Consider the following 20,333-nt stretch of genomic DNA (forward strand, 5'->3'; position numbering starts at 1 on the left):
GTCACACAGGAACGCGTCCAGGCGGGTTTTGAATATCTCCAGAGATGGAGACTCCACAACCCTCCCTGGGCAGCCTGTTCCACTGTTCTGTCACTCTCACTGTGAAAAAGTTTTGTCTCATATTTAAGTGGAACCTCCTATGTTCCAGGTTTCATCCATTGCCCCTTGTCATTGCCCATTGGATGTCACCGAGTAGAGCCTGGCTCCGTCCTCCTGACACACATCCTTTACATATTTTTAAACATTAATAAGGTCACCCCTCAGTCTCTTATCCAAGCTAAACAGATCCAGCTCCCTTAGTCATTCCTCGTAAGGGAGATGCTCCATTCCCTTAATCATCTTTGGGGCTCTGCGCTGGACTCTCTCAAGCAGTTCCCTTTCCTTGAACTGAGGGGCCCAGAACTGGATTTAAAAAAATTACATTTTAGTGATGCTAATCTTTGAACAATTAAAGCTCACAAGCCTTAAATTCCAAATCAGCATATAGTTTATACCCAATGAACAAGTACCATGCTTATATATATTGAGATATGAAAATTACACTTAGACCAATTACCCAAGAAGTTGCCTTTTGAAGAAGAAATCTTCACAAAAAGTAATGTCTACATTTCACAGTTGGTGAAATGATTGTGAAACTGAACTTCAAATGGTGAATGGTGAAACTGAACTTCGTTCAGTTTCTCAGCTTCTCTCCTTTCCAAAAATCATCAGTAACTTCACACAAGTTCATAATACTACATTATTCAAATTTCTAGTGTATACGGCATCATAAGATCTTTTAGTTCTACCTGCAAGACTATTTTCTCTTTTAAAAGTGAGACATTACATATCTTTCTTGTGTCTTTACATTAGTTATCAATAATGAGCCAAAGGTCCATAAGATGAGTCCAAATTTAGGTGCAGGGATGCCCTATGGTGCATGCAGTATTTCTGTTTCAAGGGTGCATGTCCTATGGCTTCCTCCTCTGGGAAAGATACACTGGCCCTGTCATAGGCCTAATTCTTCAATCCTTTCTGTTGTATCAGAGACTACTCCATCTCTCAAGGGAGACTCAGATACATGCAAGAATAAAGCACAGCTTTACAGGGAGCCCGGACAGAGGGCACTCAGGATGTGGCACTAGGATAACATCACAAGCAATCTCCACATTATTACTCAGACTTATGGACTGAATCTGATAAACTTGGCAGGGAGAACATGCAAGTTTGTGTAGTATTTTGCAGCTCCATTCTCAATTCATTCTTCTTGTACATTTATTTTTCTTATATGTATTCTATGCAAAACTGATAAATGTGTGCAATTAACAGAATGCCATTTGTTTTATCAAGTTATGCCACTGATTAAAGATGGGAAAGAAGATTAAATTTTAGAGCTGTAATTGCAACATAATCAAGAAAAATAAAACAGAAATGTTAATCAAGGAAACAGGAAAATAAAAAAAATGTCCAGTTTGTTTGGGTAACCTTCTGAATTTCCCAGCTTAAAAATAAATAAATAATAAAATAAAATAAATAAAATAAAGTAAAAGGATGAGAAAACAAACAACAAGAACTTTCATCTCAACAGAGAGGTCATGCAAAGCATTTGGTACTTTCTGAGTTTGTTTCTTTCTATTAAGAGAATAAGAAAAGGACAGTATGTCAGATTAGGCTGTAGAGACCAATTTCACTAGCTAAGGAGTCAGTATGCAAGAAGGATTCTCAATAGACAATCAAATTTTAATAATATATCTTATTGCTTTATGTTTTGCAATTCTGTTTTTGTACTCAGTTTTAACCATATTCTTTCACCCTTAAATTTTACCTGATGATTAAAAATCTCTCTCCCACAGAATCTTATTCCTTTGGGTATGGAGAATCCATCATTATGAGATAGCATAACAACTATGAACAGACTATGGAGTTTCCATGAGACTGCAGACAATTTGTCTCTGCACTAACCCTCTCATAGGCAGGTAATACAAAGTTATCAGGTTATGGAAAAGTATGTCTCCATGGTAAGTAAGACAGTGGGAAGAAACTGAGGTTACTCAAAGTTCTTCTTACATTGACTCCTTTGAATGATTGTCTCTGCCACCATGGTAGAATGTCAGTGCATGCAATGATTTAACAACTACTTAATGCAGCCTTTCATCTTCCATTTAATTCATCATTACCTAACGCAAAAGGGTCAACATACAAATACACATATAGATTACTCACAGCATAACAGGTGCTAAAATCTGTCTAGTCTGACCCTTGCATAAAACAAATTGGAATCAGATACCTCTATCTTTGTGAAATAAATTACAGAAAAAAAAACAAATAACCACTGCCTTGCCTTGTTTTCCCTTTCCTTTCCTTTCCTTCTTCTGTTTCTCTCTCTCCCATTCTCCCTCTTTCTTTCTCTCTTTCTTTCTTTTCCTTCTTTTTTTTTTTTTTTTATTTCTTTCTGTTCCTGAAGATACTGTGAGTTGGAAGCTGAAGGCCAGAAAGAGAAAAGATTTCTGTAACCACGAAAATAATACTTTTTATTCTAAGACCTTTTAATGATACATCAAAGTAATTTTAAGCACACTACAGCTTGATACTACAAGCCTGAGAAAGATCAAAGACTACCAGAAACTAAACCAACTCCAAGACAGTAAAAACAAACAGTGAATTAAAAATGGAAGTTGTATTAAAGGAGGATAAAACTGGAAACAAATCAATGTTCTGCAATGAGCGTCAGCGTTACTTCAGTCCTTGCGGAAGTTTTGCTAACTTAACAACAGTTCAGTTCAGTTTGTTTCACAACAGGAATAATTTTCTTAGTGGAAGACCAAAGTATCTTGTGGTATGAAAAGAAATAAGAAAGGAAAAAGGAAAAAAGGAAGATTTTCCACCTTTCTTTTAAATAGAGCTCTTGCAAATGCTTTTTTTTTATTATTTATTTATTTTTCTGTTGTTTTTCGTTGGTTGTTTTTCCAAGTAGAGCTGTTCATCATGAAAATCAGATACTGTCTTGGGATTTCAGGTCTGACAATGCTATATGCTTTCTAAAAGGTATCAGCAGGCAACAGGTTACACTGCATTATATATATATTAAAGAAAATATATGCTAATTCAATTTCAAAATTTTCCCATTTAGAAGAAGAAATTTGAAAGAAACAGCTCAGAGCTCAAAGCTACACCTAATCATTTAGAAAAAAATCCCTTTGTCTTCATAAAAAATCTTTTTTTCACAGCTGCTATATAAAAAGATCTAATTTTGATGTCTGTTGCTTCAGTCAAAATCATTCAATAGCAGCTCTATGATCCTTAAAAGTCTTTTCCCGAGATATGCTTAAATCACGACTTTCACTGTTGAATGTCTGCACTGCAAGGTGTTAGAAAAAGAACAAAAGAAGTGTGACTTGCAGAGATTCCCAATATACTTCAAAGCCTTATATGCTAAAAAAGCAGCAATGTAACCACTACCACTCTTTGAGATTATGAGCCCACAAATCAATAAAGTAAGCCACTGGCAGAGATCTCCAATTTAAGGAATCAGTTGAATGAAAAAACACTGGAGAGCTGTGCAGTGTGGAAGAGACTGAAAGTGCATTTTTCATTTCTGTCATATTGTGTAATACGGTGTCAGGCTGGAATAGAAAACAGCATATTTCACTCGGAGAGGCAGGGCTTATTATTCCGACTGTAATATCACAGGATATTGTTATGTTACTTTGATTATTCAGTATGCATTGTGCTGTCTAAATCTGTCAGACTGCTAAGTTCTCTCACAGCACTGCCCTGCATGACAGGAGATGTGCCCTTAGTCACACTAAACCTTTACTTCTCATCATCATTACCTCCCAGGGGAGATAAAAGTCAAATTCTCAAAGAATTTAAACAAACAAAACAATACTAAATAGTTCACATACAGACAATTTCTCTTATATGCCTTTCTAGAAACATCATGATTTTAAATTACAAATGCTCTGATGAACCGCTTGTATTCATAAGCAAGATTCCAAAATACAAGGGTGATTCTTTAATCCTTCTTCAGAATATATATATTTTTCTTCTTCAAGCATGTCCAAATGTAACATTCTGGCTCACCAAGCTTTTTGGAAAGAATGCTTATATGTGGTTTTAGTAAAAGAATACAGTGAATTACATATTATTATAATATAATATATACATATATATTATTTTCAATAATTTACTGGTAAGAAGACTGAAATGACTTCACAATAATCCAAGAATATAAAATGTACTGAATGGCATCTCTCCTATCTAGGGTTGTGCATATTTGTCTAGCCATTCTAAATTAACTATTTTTGAGAAATGATGCTTCCACTGAAAACTCTTTCCTATTTAATCACTGATTCAGTCTCAATTTACTTGGACATATCCTTACTTCATGGGGTGAAATTCAATCCAGTAACAACCCTATCTGAAACAAAGCCTAAAAAAGTGGAAAGTGCTGTTAATAGTTTTGTTATTAGATTCTGCATTCACATGTAAATGTAAAATTATCTTGCTCTTGGAAGTAAACCTACAATAAACGTTAATCTTCCTTTTTTTCTTGGCTTTGGATTTCAGCAGTCCCTCAAGTAAAACCTTCACGTAAATCTTTGAAACTGGAAAGTTTCTTCCCCTAGCTACATGGAAGTCAGATAATCTGCTCTGAAGGCAACACGAACCCAATGAAATCTATAACTTCTATATTAATGTGAGGAGTTGATTGTTTTTCACGCAGCCAGTGAGAAGAATCAATGCAGAAATAGACTATTTTGAGCTATGAGGCAGAGTAAGTTGTTTCTTCAGACTCTATTCTTGAGTGACTTCCCAAAGAAGTAAGTAAAGTCAATGATATTGATTTGTAAAAATTTCATTTAAAACTACTCTATCCTAGAAATACAAATGTCCAGAAGAAATCAGTGGGCATCTGCAGCATCTCTACTGCACTTTCTCCTGTTGAAAACTCAGGACAGTAGGTTGCTTCACTAAAAATAATCAGGGACTTAAAAAAAACACCCTCTGAGTCACTTATATCCGAGCTGTGACACCTGCTAGCTATACATTTCTACAGGTGTAGTTCTCTCACCTCCTTTCCACCTTAGACAAGCTAAATACAATAACAATATTAAGGAAACAACTGCGGCAGCTTCCAGCTTTTGCTGAGAAGCTGCAGCAACCAGGTGATGGGGTCTGTGCTCCATCAGCCTGTGAGCAGCTGGAGAAGGTCTGCCAGCTCCAGCTATTTGGTGCATCAGCCTGGTTGGTCTGTCATCGTGGTGGTGCCAGTGGAGCTCTGCTTCACTTGCTGTGAGTTTGCCAGGACTTTTGCCCTGAATATCATTATGTCTTTGCTCATTTGTAACAGGATAGAATTAATTCACAAGGACAAACGCCTCAGTAAGGTCCACTGGAGCTTCTTAAAGAGATCCTGTGTATATTGGCCTTGTCATGTTCAGTGGAGGAAGTTACTAATGGCTAGTTTCACCTTCCTTATAAATCTGCATACGTCTGCATATTCAGACATTTCTTTCAAATCCTTGTAAGAGGTCTCCTTAACTGTATGAAAGCCTAAATTATCTTTTTAATTTTTTTCTATACGAAGGGTGAATTATCATTCATCCTCAAAAAAAATTATCTTCAACAAATGTTTTTATCCTTTGATTATTGTTCCTTTCGTATTGTAATACCTAAAGTATTACAAGTATTACAAGTATTATCCTCTTTTTTTCTTTCATTTTTTTTTCAACAACAGAAACAACATAAGTGGGATTAGGAAATAAATCTTCAAATCAGCATAAAAATAAAATGTCTGTCTTTCCTTTCACCTAAAAATTTTTGCTTGACTCTTTAGAAATACATTTCAAAATAACAGTTTCCTCCTGTCTGTGAGTCAGTATAAGAGTGCTGAATAAGAACCCCACAATCATCACTAAAACAGACACACTGAATATGAACTTTTTCTTATCGTACTTTTGCTTCAAAATATCTCTTACAATATACTGTATTCTCATGCAACTGCCAAAAAGTATAGTAGGAATATCTCAAAATATTACTTGCAGTAGAAAAGTTTTGACTAGTAATGTCCAGATCTGTTCTGCTAATATTTTGCCTGGTGAGCTTTTGCACTGCTTTTAAACACTTTGTAATTTCAGTTTAGATGGACGGTGATAGATGTTGCAGTCTCTGGATTTTACAGCCTCCATAAATAGCTATAATGTCAACATCTCCCATTTGCATACATGGTGAGGGTTTTTATTTGAAGTATATTGCATTTTTTTCAACCAGTTCAACTGCCCATCATTTTGATTGGATTATTATTCCACATAGAGAGGTTTGTATTAAGACTATATAGTACAACATGAGGGAAAAATGTATTAACTGCAGACAAATTCTCTTAGAAACTGATTTTTTTTTCTAATTACAAGCCTCAACAGAAAAATGTATGCTTGCGTATATTATCCTCCTCATGATCCTGCAGTTTTATTGGTTATATCATAATCTGAGACACTGCTTTAGCAGTATAATACTCTTAAGCTTCCTGAAAGTAAACAGTCAACCCTAATATTAAGAGAAGTCATCAATGATTACATACCTTATCTAAGATTTAAAACAAACAAAAATATTTTTTTTACCCTTTGGTTGCCATTTTTCTTCCACTGTGATATTCAGAAGGAGGAGAAATTTCTTCCTCATTCTGTCTCAATACAATCATGTTGTTTATTATTGTGCCATTGGTATGCATGGTGTTCTCTCTCACTTCAGCTTTTGTCATCTACCTGGACTACATGATCCTGGTTGGAACTAGATGATCTTTAAGGTCCTTTCCAACTTGAGCCATTCAATAATTTTATGATACGATTCTTATGGTGGAAGTGATGACTAGCTAGAGATGGTTTGCTAAGCTGTGAAACATGAGATGGCAAATTCCTTTGGAGGTCATCTCCTCTCTCTTGTCTTTTCAGCTAATCACAGCAGATCAATAGATCTGCTTCCACCTACATTAACTTAACTTCAAGTCAAGTTTGATGGAGATATATTAGTATGGTAGTTTGAACTAGCAGGAGAACCTTCAGTATGATTTCCCATGACTACGTATTGGTTAATCAGACCTTATTCTTAAAGACATTGTAAAATAGAAACTCTGATTAGAGTACTGACACACAAATCTTTATAAACAACAAAATGGGTAAACTAGGCTGATCAGTGAAACTATCTAGGATGCAGTACTAATGAGAGTAATGTCTTATAACTCCATCTAGAATTCTTGCCTGCATTAAAAAACAAAACAAACAAACAAACAAACGAGTAAGTATAATAAATCCTTATTCAAACATCTTCCATTTACATTGTCTTTTAACTCCCTTTAAGCTCAGTGGACACAGGGATAATTTTAAATATTAAAATAATGTCTGAAAAGACTAACACAGTAGTATTAGGTGAAAATAAAGGGTCAAGGTCTCATAATAAGTATAAAGGAACAGAAAACAAAATTATTCCCAAAACCAAGAGAGAAAGGAAATATTACAGATCATGATCTAGGAAATTCTATATAACACATACAAGTTAAGGCAGTCAATATGTTCACTGGAAATCAAACAAAAAATTAATGCAGTTCACCAAAACAATTTATATTCCAAGACTTTATTAGAGACATCGAAGAGAAGGTAACAGCCTTGTGGCAAATAAATTGCACCATTGATTTGAACTTGGATAACGAGCATTTCCTGTACAGATACAGGTAAGCACAAATACACAAACTCCTTTGCAAAAGTTTCTGTTGCATCTAAAATTGGAATATTTGGCCATTGTACTGGAATACTATTTAAATGCCCTGTGGTGACATAGCACACACAGGGAGTTGAAATATACACATTTGCTACACTGATAATAAATTTATGTATTTTATTCACAATAAAAAGGTTTAAAATAGTTTAAAACTTACTTTTACAAGCATTTAGTGTTTTTTCTGGAACATGCAACAAGCAGCATGGCCAATTTTCAAAGAAGGTACCAGTTTTCATTTGTAACTGAATAATTTTAAATAGTTTTTGCTTTCTTTCATGTTTTATGTCATCCCACAATTAGTGAAGAAAATTAAATTTCTAACGAAAACCAATTATATATTCTGTGCCTGTCTACATAAAAAGACAAATAATTTAATACATGCATACTTTTGCATTTTCTTCCTACTTTGTGTTGGTTGCTATTTTTTGGTGGTTATCATTCTATCAGAATTATAGGGTTGCAAACATGTAGCTACCAATACATATGACAGCAAAATAATAAAATAGCTCTGACATGGAGATTGTCAAAGAGAATGGTACTATATGTGAAAAGGGAAAATGGAAAGAAGTTTTGAAAAGTTTTTCTGTGGCTTTTCAGTGAAACATATTTTGGAATAGAAATGGCAAAAGCATTTTTAAGAGACTGGAAGTGCAAAAAAAACAAACAAACAAACAAAAAAAACCACAGAGCTGCACTAAGAGGTGCCTGGGAGACACAAGCAGTGGGAGCTCTTTCAGTCTACAAGCCACTCTAACAGAGCCAAACTACTCTGCTGAAGCACATACACCTTAACAGATACCAGGTATTCAAAAGAAGACAAATTTTTGATTACCTTAATCAGAACCTGAATACATCCTGCAGCTTTTGATGACTTAAAGTACCAGAAGCTCATCACACAACTCCTGCTTGACTCTTTCAATCTGGAACTCTTCACATGGGCTTTTTCATCTTTTAGCCCTATTGCAGTGGCCTCAAGATACAGGAATTTTCCTGAAATGAAATTATGTATTCCTGAAAAATTGTTTTTGACATTCAAATTAGATTCCATGACCAAAATTTAGCAATACAAATGCAGAGAGATATGAAACGGTTCCCAAATACGTCCTGTGCTAGTGAACCTCTACCTAGGTTAAAGAATTACCTGATAATTTTCCTTGTATACTTGTTATATCGCGAATAAGCTGGGAACAGAGAATAGTTCCATGTTTCCCAGCTACCTTGATCGCATCTCCTTGTTCAACAGCACTAGTTACTATTTTGACAGTACATCATATAATGCCCACACAGTGATAAATTTCAGGATTAATTTTTTCTGAAAGATAACCTTCAAAATAGCAAGTCAAGCCATAGAAAAATTCATATACTTATAGATCATTGGGTATCCCTAAGGATTCCCATTACTTTTGGCCATCTGTACTCATTATTGTATGAATATTAACTCAGATTTAAATTATTTAGTCAGAGGAAGTTGCAAAAACAGATGCTTACAGTTAATACATTCTGAAACTGATATGCTCCTTGCGTTTTCCATTCCTATTTTAATCAGAAGTATAATAAATTCTGCAAGTTTCAAAATTATTTTTTTCTTTTGTGCAAACAACAAATATATAGTTCACATAACATAACCATTGTATAAACAGCACACTGACAAATTATAACTGCACATCAACTGAATTTTGTATATGAATTATAGATAAAAGCCCCATGGAGTAAAAAAGGTTCTTTCTAACTTTGACACTTCTCTAGCTCATTTACGGCTATAGATGTTTGCCATAATATTAGCGGATGAGAACATTGCTTCATCCCTGAGGCCAAGCATAGTCTTAACAAGTGTAGTGACATCTGAGATAAATATTTTATTTTAAAATATACTTAGAAAACACACATGAAAATTTATTTATTTTTTCCACATCTGCTGTTTTGTGTGTTAAAAACAGCCATGTACATAAACACCATGAGGTATCAAAAGCACACCTTAGCATGATTTTGATGTTTGCTAGGAAGATTTGGCTAGGCTGGACTGAGTGCTTCACATGTTGATGTTTATATTAACACCTATTTCATCCTAGGAAAATGATTTCTGTTTGGAGGGAAACAAACAAACAAATAAAAACCTACCAGTCTTCTTTGGGAGGAAACTTGACTGAGTGAGGGGTAGGCTCAAGATGTAGTATGCTCTGAAAGGTATGATCTGTATGATCTGAAGACTGGGACCAGAGCTGTGGGCTGGGTGTGCTGCCAACTGGTCATGGCTAGCCAAGCTTGGCTAGGAGGTAATCTATTGAAAGTCACTTAATTCCAATGAGAGTGGGATAATTATAATTTTAAGCAAATTCTCAACAATTTAATGTTGAAAACTGAGGCACTAATTAGGGGAGCCAGAAATAAGCAATTGCTAGGTGCAAGCTCAAGAACTGTGGTTTTGGAAGTAAGGGCTGAAATCCCTCTTTCTTTGTACTAGGACCAGAAGGATCCCTGAATAATGCAGTCTCTATCCCATAACAGAAAACTTTAACAATTGAACTGAATTTTGTTTTGGTTCTCTCATGATGAACACACTTATTAAGAGCTATCAGTTCTAACAATACAACCGTCACCTTTAAACTTTTGGCCACAGTAAAGTTGTGAAAAGTGAAATGAATTCTGCTTCAGCGTGACGTTATTGCAGCTTTTTAGTACTTAAAGGTGGCTTGTAAAAAAATGGAGAGCAACTTTTTGCTCAGGCAGACAATGACAAGGGGAAATGGTTTTAAACGAAAAGAGGGGAGATTTAGATTAGAGGTTAGGAGGAAATTCTTTACTCAGAGGGTGGTGAGGCTCTGGAACAGGTTGCCCAGAGAGGCTGTGGATTCCCCATCCCTGGAGGTGTTCAAGGCCAGGCTGGATGGTGCCCTGGGCAACATGACTTACTGGGTGGCATCCCTGCCCATGGCAAGGGGATTGGAATTAGATGATCTTTAACGTCCCTCCAACCCAAGCCATTCTATGATATGATTCTATGATATTTGAGAGCATGATATCAAGACTAAAAAAACATTTTATTCTTTTATTTAGAGTCAGTTCAATATATACAACACAGACATGCATAAATCTGTGTTGTACCAGAACCAGATATTTTAAAAGATAAATAAAAGACAGTCCCTACATATCCTTGGTTTTATTTAATTTTGTCCTTCAGAGGAGTTCATGTAAATATTCAACAAATACTAAATACACATCCTACACCTTCATGCAACCCTGCTGTGGCATATTACATATTAAGATCGTCTGAGCTCAGCTTCAGTAACATCTTTGCCTGGGCTATGGGAACTTCAAAGGCAGAGGAAGAAGGCATGGAGCCTGTAGCAAGAATGAGAAGAGGCTGCTTTGCCAGAACTAGTCAAGGATCTGCACTGTTGCCTGTAAGGGACATCTGTTTATTTAAACATATTTTTTAAAAAATTACCCCAAATTGAACTATAAATAGTCACTGTGGGTAACTTTAAAATTTCAGATAATTTCTTAACTCCTAAATAGCCATTTTCCATCTCTCATCAGGTCACGCTAGATATGAGTAAGGAGAATAAAGAAGGATTTTCCTAAGGTAAAAAAGCATTCACATGTGTCCTCTTTAATTAATTCTCAGGGAGAAATTAAAATGTATTATTACCCTTTAAAAAACCTCTCTGTTATAAGTAATTTTGTTGCCACCCAGAAGTACTAATACCCAGTATGCAAAATATTGTATACCAGTTTGTTTGTTTGTTTGCTTGTTTTCCTTATGTTCAGAACAGCATTAGAAACTCTAACATGAACTGGAGCTTCCTGGAAATGAGCTCAGGCTCTGGAGGAGTGGGACCCAGTGGATCTCAGATCTGAGCTACTGCACCCTTGCAGGCTGCAGCCAGATCAAATGCCTCTCTAAACGAATTATCTTGCTGTACTCATAGAGAAATACTTAAAGGAGAAACAATTGAGAATCTTTTTTTTTTTCCTAACCTAAAATCATTTTACAAGAGTAATTAATATTTGGATACTGTTACACATGCCATTTATTAAAAATGACACCCTAATTAGACATGTTGCTTCTGAAAGGAGGTATGAGAAGATCCATGAAAACAATTACATCTCGTTTGTGAACTGACAACATACCAGTTCTGTTTCCAAGCGTGTGGTCCCTGGGAGGTCTTAGACTTTGAGGTGAGCCGACCCCCAGCACCCAGTCAAAATTGTCTGCCAGGGAATTTTGCCAGCCACATCTGCTGTTCTCAAAGGTGCAGGAAGTGCCGCATTCACTCTCATCTGTATTATCCCCGCAGTTGTCTTCAAAATCGCAGCTTTGTTCTGGTCTGTAACACTTGCCGTTCTGACATTGCCAATAGCCATGTGAGCAGGAGCCTGAAAGGAGAAGAATAGGGGTATCCTGGTGAATCGCACTGCCATGCATCCCAGCAAGGTTACTGGAAGGTTACATCACAGAGAGTTTGATATTTAGGAGGAGGAGGGTGGTCCAGGGCACTTTTATTAAAAGCCTTTGGTTTTCCTGAAGTGCCAATCCATTATCAGTTTATTTCTTTTGTATTTTGTCAAGGGATTGCCTACATAAATGACTGTTTTCCTTGTAAAGCCTTTGAGGGCAAGTTCCAGCCAGGCATTCCTTCACTAACAAAGCTTTCTAGTCTGACTTAATTGCTGACATTCTCCTTTCATGTGGTGTAGGATTAAACCATTCTATTTTAGCTGCAAAGTTGAGCTTAGTTTAGCAGCCCCAAATTAGAAGAAAAAGCTTTTATATTTTAACTACAGAGGTTTGCCTTTTAATGCATTTTTCTTTTGCAAATGAGTTCAGTGGGGTGATGTTGTCCTTTTTGTGCAGTAGTCCTGGCATTATTTAAGGATAGTTCTGCTATTATACAGCTTCAATATTGGAGGACTAATTTCACAGGATCTATTTCCAAGCTTCAAGTTTTCATTTCAGATCAGTTTCTGCAGGTCTCTGGATAAAAAGCAGCCCCTACAGTATGTTCTCTAATCAGGAAGGGAGACAAACACAAAATTCTGAGAAGGACTCCCCATTCTCATTTTCCATTGTGCTCTGCCAGAAATAAATGCACAAGCAGAATTTGATTTACAATAGAACTGACACTATATTAGCTCACAGACATAAAATGACAATATGCACATGTATGAAGGTTGTATAAGTACAGGCAGAATTTCAGTTAATTGACGGTAAAAATCACATGGGGTTAAAAATATATTTCCAGTAACACTACCTTAATATAAAGGAGGATCTGATAGACCTAAATGAAATTCAGCTACAGCTGGGCTTTATTATGGGTCCAAAGCAACAGGTTCATTAACAAAAAGAAAAAAAGAGATGGTGTATTCAGCTGGAGAGTTGGCAGCATTCATCTCTAAGACTCTCTTTAGGCCAGAGTGCAAATTGCAAATGACCCAAACTAAGTGAAAGAGAATTGTCACACCCCTTTGCTGCATGCTTTGGGTAAGTTAAAAACAAGACTTGAATCACCAGATGTGCAAACGAGGACTAGACCCTCATTTTAAAATAAATAAATAAATAAATAAATTCTCCTGATAGACATGCTTTAAAAAATAAAATGACTTTTAGCAGTTGCTCAAAGAAGGAAGGAAAAATCCTTAACAGAGGGGTGGAAGCCAGAATAAAGCTCTGATATGTACTCAGAAGGGTGAAGAAGATTAGGCAAGGGTTTCTGCAGCTGGAGGCGAGGAAAATGGGTAGGCTCTGAGTAGAAGAAAAAGACCTGTATGAAGTTCATTGTTATAAGTTTATGGAAGCATCAATGTAGTTTTTATTAAACAAAATGTATGAAAATAATCCTATCCAAAAGAATGCATTCGTCATATCAATACATAAGTCAAGGTTTAGTTATTGCAACTTGCAAAACAGTTGAAGTCCATCAGAAACCCATCCTCTCTAACAGTCTGTAGTAGTAAATGCAAACTGCAGAGAAAAGTTATTAGGAAGTATATCTGGCAATCACCTCTATTCAGTTGATATTCCTTTGGAAGGCAGTGCATACCACAAATATTTTGAGGGAAGCAATCTTCAGAATTTCAATTATGTGTGTTGTTCCCCAAAGAAAGTTATAAATTTGTTATTAAATCTCTGCCTAATTTAGATGGCATCAATTTTTAGGAGCTAGTTATTATAACCCTTACATTCTTTTTATGTAATTGCCCTAAGAATTTAAACTTTTAAATTTATTTTCTTCAAATAAGGAATTTAAATTTTAGGATGCAGTCCATGCTTGGAAACCCTTTCCCTTGTTCTTCATCATGATCAATAATTGCATTACCTATTGCATTTTGAGGTCCCTTTATAGCATTGCTTCCAATTTCATGTTGAAAAAAAAGTGAAGTTGAAAAGTGGAACGCTTTGTTATTTGAGGCAGAAGAAAAATCTATCTTGAATCCTGGCATGAATGACTCTATTCAAGCATGTGTAATGAATGATATTACACTGTCTAACTGAGTCTGTAACGTGACATGTTTCTGGATGTACTTCCACAGCATGTTTGTATGCTTTCTGTTTAAATGCCATATTTCTAAGACATTATAACTGGGCAGGGAACAACTATAAGAAAAGTTTTTTGGAGCTCTCTTCCTTTCCTCTCTACTTTTATTCTCAACCCAAAGAATGCAAACATTATATAGATTATTGTGGGTGTAATAGAGACAATTAATTGAAAGGGACTTCTACCTAAGGCTCAGTAATTTTTTCATCTGAACAGTGTTTCTTAAAAAATTATTAGCATGTAGGCTTTTTCCCCTATGTACTAATTACAACAACACACTAGACTGTAATGGACTCAAAGGATCTCTTAGTGTCTTTCAGATCAATAATCTCCATATTGAGAACTTATATAAAAGAGGAAAAATGCTGCATCGGTCAATAATCCCCTTGTTTTAAATGACCTGAGCAAAATTAATAAATGGAACATCTATATTTTAAAATACTTAATTAGGGCAATCAATAATAACCTTTAATTATAAAGGTGTTTCTCTTAGACTGTGAGAAAAAATTGCTCCTGCAAACATCAAGAGAGAAAATAATCCTACTAGCAGAAATAGAGTATGGCTAATCTTCTACATCAATGAACTTTAAAAGGTTTAGAATAGTAATAAAGATAACATGGTATTTACATTGTAGCATTGAAGCAGAACAGCAATGAATTATGGAAAATACATTTATATTAAGAAACAGCATCTGCATATGTTATTTATGTAAACTTCTAACTCTGTCAAGAATGGTTTGTTTCCTCAAAGAAGTAATTCCCGAGGGGGGAAAATATTCTGTAATCTTTGAAACCATATGTTGTGCCATAACAGGACTTTTCTATGAGCTGGATAATTTTTATATCAGTCTATGTCATTAGTACTAACTTCACTGCTTGTTTAGGTTGTGTCTGAGCTGTGTTCTGCATTGTCCTCAGCATAAGACTCTCTTTTTGAATAAGTCCATAAAAACCAACCGACCAGCCAAACAAACAAACAAACCCACCACATTTCAGTACATACAAATCCTTCCTAAATGTATATATATTTTCTGTAAAGAAAATTAATATAAATTCATGGAAATAATTTATTTTGTGAAAACATTTTTCACTCCCTTCATGTTATATTACTGTAATACCTCACATGATCCATTACCCCTTGCCAAATAAGAACAGTTCAAAGAGGTTAGCCATGGGTTTTTCCCTTTGCACTACCAACAACAAGAAGAAGCAAAAACATAAATTCTTCAACAGAATACTTGTTTCCCAGGCAAAGAAAATTATTACTAGAATTAAGCTTCATTGGCAATGGAGTTCAAAGAACTTGTAAAGTCACACAAAGAAGTGTGACTCTATGGGGATATTCACATTGTGACTTAAACTCAAACTATATCTTAACTATAAGTTTTGACTTATCATTTACATCTTCAAGACCATGCAAAGAGACCATCAAAACCTGAGTTTCAAAACCTTCTTGACTGGTGAAACCCGATACATTTTTCTTCACATATGTGGGTAGCCTAATGTACTTTAGCCTATTCAGCAAAGATCCAGAGCTCAGGTTTTCCCAAGGGCAGTACAAGCACTTGGGACATGAAGTACATTCAGCAATGTGGAAGTTATCTGTCTTTGTACATAATAAGAATTATTTATTCATAAAAACAAACTATTTAGGTACTCTTTTATCCAGTTTTCCCACATCTTTTCTTTAAATATTTTCACTTCAATAGTTTCCCAGACAGTTCCTAATATACACTCAACATAAAGGAGATCATAAATAGTTCACAGCAAAAGTCATATTTCTCCAGTAATGGTCAACGTGGTCATGTTCAGGAAGTTTCTTTGAAACTGAACATTAGTAAAGGCTCACAAACTTTTGCTCATAAGAAGTCAATAGAGTATGTCGTTTCCCTTTGAGGTGTATTTCCAAAGGTAAGTTGGACAAATTCAAGCAAAAAAAGCCAGACAGCCAAGGTTTTCTAGTTAGTCAATGCATATACTGATTTATTGGCTAGGAATTGTCCTAGGAAATCATAGAATCATAAAATGATTTAGGTTGGAAGGGACCTTAAAGATTATCTAGTTCCAACCCCCCTGTCATGGGCAGGGACACCTCCTACTAGATTAGGTTGCTCAAAGCCCTATCTAAAGTGGCCTTGAACACTTCCAGGGATCTATTTGAAATTTTTATATTCTAGAGATGTATTTGTGGTCCTTCTATTCACTACCAGTGGGTCAAAATGAAAGACGACGATTGATCAGAGGACATAGCATTTATCCTGACATTGAGTACCTGAACATACAATCATTATCTAGATAGCTTATTCTTTGTGAGAAATAAATTAAATTAAATGTAAATAGTATATAATCCTAAATTTTAAATAATATATATATATAAAAGATAAAATGCTACTTTTAAATAGTTGTTTGGAGAAAAAACTCATCACATGACAACTGTGGAACCAGCTGCACATGGATAAAATGGAAATATAGACATTAGACTAATTAAAGAAGTCATATAATTACTAATAAAAATGCTGTACAGATGAGGGACAGCTAACAGTGTTTAGCATTTTATGAATAAGTTTCTAAAACAGGTGAACTCCATAAATGTATTATAAACTGATGCAAAACCATCCTTCATTTATTCTTTTGTTTCCTTTGGAAGATTGGGACATTTGATATGAACTTGTTTTCTTCTATTCTCATTTAAAAAGTCATAAGATCTTTAGATGATCATCCTACATCTAAGTCCAGAAAAACCTTACGTGCAAAGGTACTATATTTTTAATCACTCAAATTCTCTACCAGTTGTTTGTTTCCTCCACAACATATACTTTGTCTTTTATTTCACCATGGTTTTATCTTCATCTTTTCCTTTAAGCAGGCATCAGCTTTTCTAATTTTCTTTAAAATACCATTTATAGCTTTACAATGAAAATCCATTACAAGTTCTTACAAAGTGTTTGCATCTAATTTGTATCTAATGTATCTAATTTCTCATTTTTTAAAACAAATAATTAAAAAAACCTATCATCATTTAATTTTCACTTGATGAAAAAAAGTTGTCATATTTGTTTGGAATGGCCATGAAAGGTTCCTACAGAATTCTACAGAATTCTCAATTAATGTAATTTATACAGAATCTTTATCTACATAATATACCTGTTAATAACCTATAAAGTACTCTGTTAACAGAAAGCACTAATCTCATAGAAAACAACAACAAAACCAAAACCCAACAAGATCCAGTGTTGGAAAGTTGAAGTTAGTGAAATTCAAAATAAAACAAAGAGATTAATTAATTACTGAACAGATAATGGAGGACTGTGATAAATTCTCCATCATTTAAGGTCTTTAAATCAAGACTGAAACTTTTCCCTAGAAACGTGCTTTAGTTCAGCTAGAAATTATTGAATAAATCTTGAAATTCACTAGATAAAAACTTAGTCAGTTTAAGAGGAGGTCAATTGAGGTATTAATAATAATGTTTTTTGGCTTAAAAAGTCAAAGAACAGTTGCATACCTTAACTTGCTTATATAATTATAAGAATGTATAAGAGATGAACAAAATGCTAGTCCATGCCTAAAGTTTCTACAAATACAGATGAAAATCTCACATTTCTCCATGAGATTCCAATCTTCTTCAAACTGGGCTTCTATAGAACTTTTCTTACTGGAAACAAATTAAGTATAATAATTAAACTGATAAGAATATATAAGATCAGAATGCCTAGAAAATTGCAAAACTGATTGTGTGTGGGATAACACTAGCAATGTCACTTGTCATAAGTATTTAACACTTAATTTTCATAATTTAAATGATTCTTTTTCAGATCTTATGGTATTTCAGCATTGCTTTAAATTCACCAGGAAACTAAATCTTGCTTTAGAACCACAGGAAATTGATTGATGATGAGCATATTCCAAAAGTTTTTAAACCAGTACTTCTTAAACTGCTTGTATTTAGTTGTATTATCTATGTTTTCCACACTAAAATCCAACTCATATGAATGGGAATAGTCAGTTCTCAGAATAATATATTAGTAGGCTAGAGAAATTAGATCTACTTCAAAATATTTTATTTGCACTCACATGGCTAGAAATATACCTGTTCTTAAATCAAAGCTGGAATTCCTGTAGAACTATAATATTGTATAGAGGTCAGAGTAATTAATCAGCAGACTAAGTCTGACATCCCAGGAAAAGGGGATATCTGGATAACTTAGATCTCTGTTTTACTTTTTCCCCTGCAACAATTACTGTATTATTATTCTTGCTCCGAGTTGACATTATTGACTGAATTGTATGTCACTAAAAAAAAAAAAAGTTAACAAGAACATCTCTCCAATATAACTGAAGGACACAGAGTAAAGTGCTCTGTTGATGATGCATAGTAGTAATGACAGGAACAGCACAGGAACGTGAAAAATACATCTCGCTTCAAAAACAAAGCTTTGGAATTTACAAGAATTCTTAAAGGCTTTCATAAGTTGAAGTGCTGGAAATAAAAAAAAAAAAAAAAAAGACTTTAAACCTACTATACATTATCATCTCTTTCTCAGAAATGCTTTTTTTTGGATTGAGTGGAAAACTTTGAATTTTAAGTTTTTCTCAGTTGATTTCTTACGTTTCTGCTTCCACATGTAAACACAAGAAGATTCCATTCAAATAATCAGATCCAGTAATATTCATCTTCAGAATCACTAACAGTCAAAAAATCCAGCAGGAAGGTAGCCTATCGCTATTCCACCTCATAACCTCTACTGATTGCAGAGTACTGAAATATCTACAATTTTTGCTTTGTTCTGTTTGCTGGTACTTTATTGTTACTCATTAGAAAGGGATTGCCAGTCACTTAGCTGCAGCCGATGGAGAGGAGTCCACGCAGGAGCAGGGGGGCTGGGGGGAGTTGCCGCCCACATGTGGGGGACCCATGCTGGAGCAGTTTGCTCCTGATAGATGGACCCTATGGTACGGTGAGCAGGTCTTGAAGAGCTGCTGCCTGTGGGCAGCCCCTGCAGGATCAGTTCGGGAAGGACCGCATCCCGTGGGAGGGACCCCACGTGGAGCAGGGGCAGAATTGACTCTGAAGGAGTGGCGGAGATGAAGTGTTAGGGACTGACCGCAACCCCCATTTCCCGTTCCCCCATGCCACTTGGCAGGAGGACATAGAAGATGGTGGATGGGGGAAAGTGGTTTTAATTTGCTTTTAGTTTCTCACTGCTCTAGTCTGCTAGTGATAGGCAATACATTATATTAATATCCCTATGCCGAGTCTGTTCTGCCCATGATAATAGTTGGTGAGTGACCTCCCTGTCCTTATCTGAACCATGGAGCTCTTTCCATCATACTTTCTCTCCCTATTCCTTTGAGGAGGGGGAGCGAGAATGAAGTTGTGGCAGACTTCAGCTGCCCAGCAGGGTAAAACTGCCACTCCACTCCATATACTTTAAGACATATCAATTCTGTGACACATTAGGGTGCTTTGCTGTGTTTAAAGTTATGAGAAATCCTCAAGAATAAGAGGACCTTATGGCAAGATGGTGGGCATCAGAGCCTCTTCGTATTCCATTTATTGGATATACCATAGGCAGGACAGGGGAAATCTAAAAGCACTATTATAAAGAATAAAAGCATCAGTCTAAAGTGCTTAGGTGTATGTGAATATGCATTCACTCAAAACACAACAACAGTTTTTGACTAGTGGAGTTCTCATTGGCTATTTTAATCTCCTCCATTATTACAGTACTAATAATACTAATAATACTAATTAGTACTATAGTACTAATAATACTAATACTGTCAAGCAGTAGAAATAACACATACTTTCTCATGTTGCTTGAGTAATTCTAAACATATTTGGTCTATAAAACATATTAGCAAGTCAGCTTAAAAGGAAATTCTCAGTGAATCTCTTCTGGTAAATCCTGGTAAATCAGAAGAAACATATGCCTGGGTTCACTAAGAGAGACTCTTTCAATTGAAATAGCATTAAGACTGTTTTGTTCCTTGCCAGAAAACTAAAACAAGACACTAGCATGTTTTAATGATTATTCCAGTTCT

At 35.2% G+C, this 20,333-nt stretch overlaps 1 protein-coding gene across 2 annotated transcripts in view; it reads right to left on the reverse strand.

Moving 5' to 3' along the window:
• The window catches only part of MALRD1 (MAM and LDL receptor class A domain containing 1), a 263,083-nt gene that overhangs the window by 121,267 nt on the left and 121,483 nt on the right, over positions 1-20,333 (reverse strand). For both annotated transcript variants that reach the window (XM_066991641.1, XM_066991640.1), the window contains exons 27-28: positions 11,884-12,129; positions 8,585-8,742 (exon numbers count right to left, since the gene is read on the reverse strand). In XM_066991641.1, the coding sequence (XP_066847742.1) occupies positions 8,585-8,742; positions 11,884-12,129 (404 nt within the window). The remainder of the gene's footprint in view (positions 1-8,584; positions 8,743-11,883; positions 12,130-20,333) is intronic.

This window comes from Anser cygnoides, chromosome 2, assembly GCF_040182565.1.
Source record: "Anser cygnoides isolate HZ-2024a breed goose chromosome 2, Taihu_goose_T2T_genome, whole genome shotgun sequence".
NCBI lineage: Eukaryota > Metazoa > Chordata > Aves > Anseriformes > Anatidae > Anser > Anser cygnoides.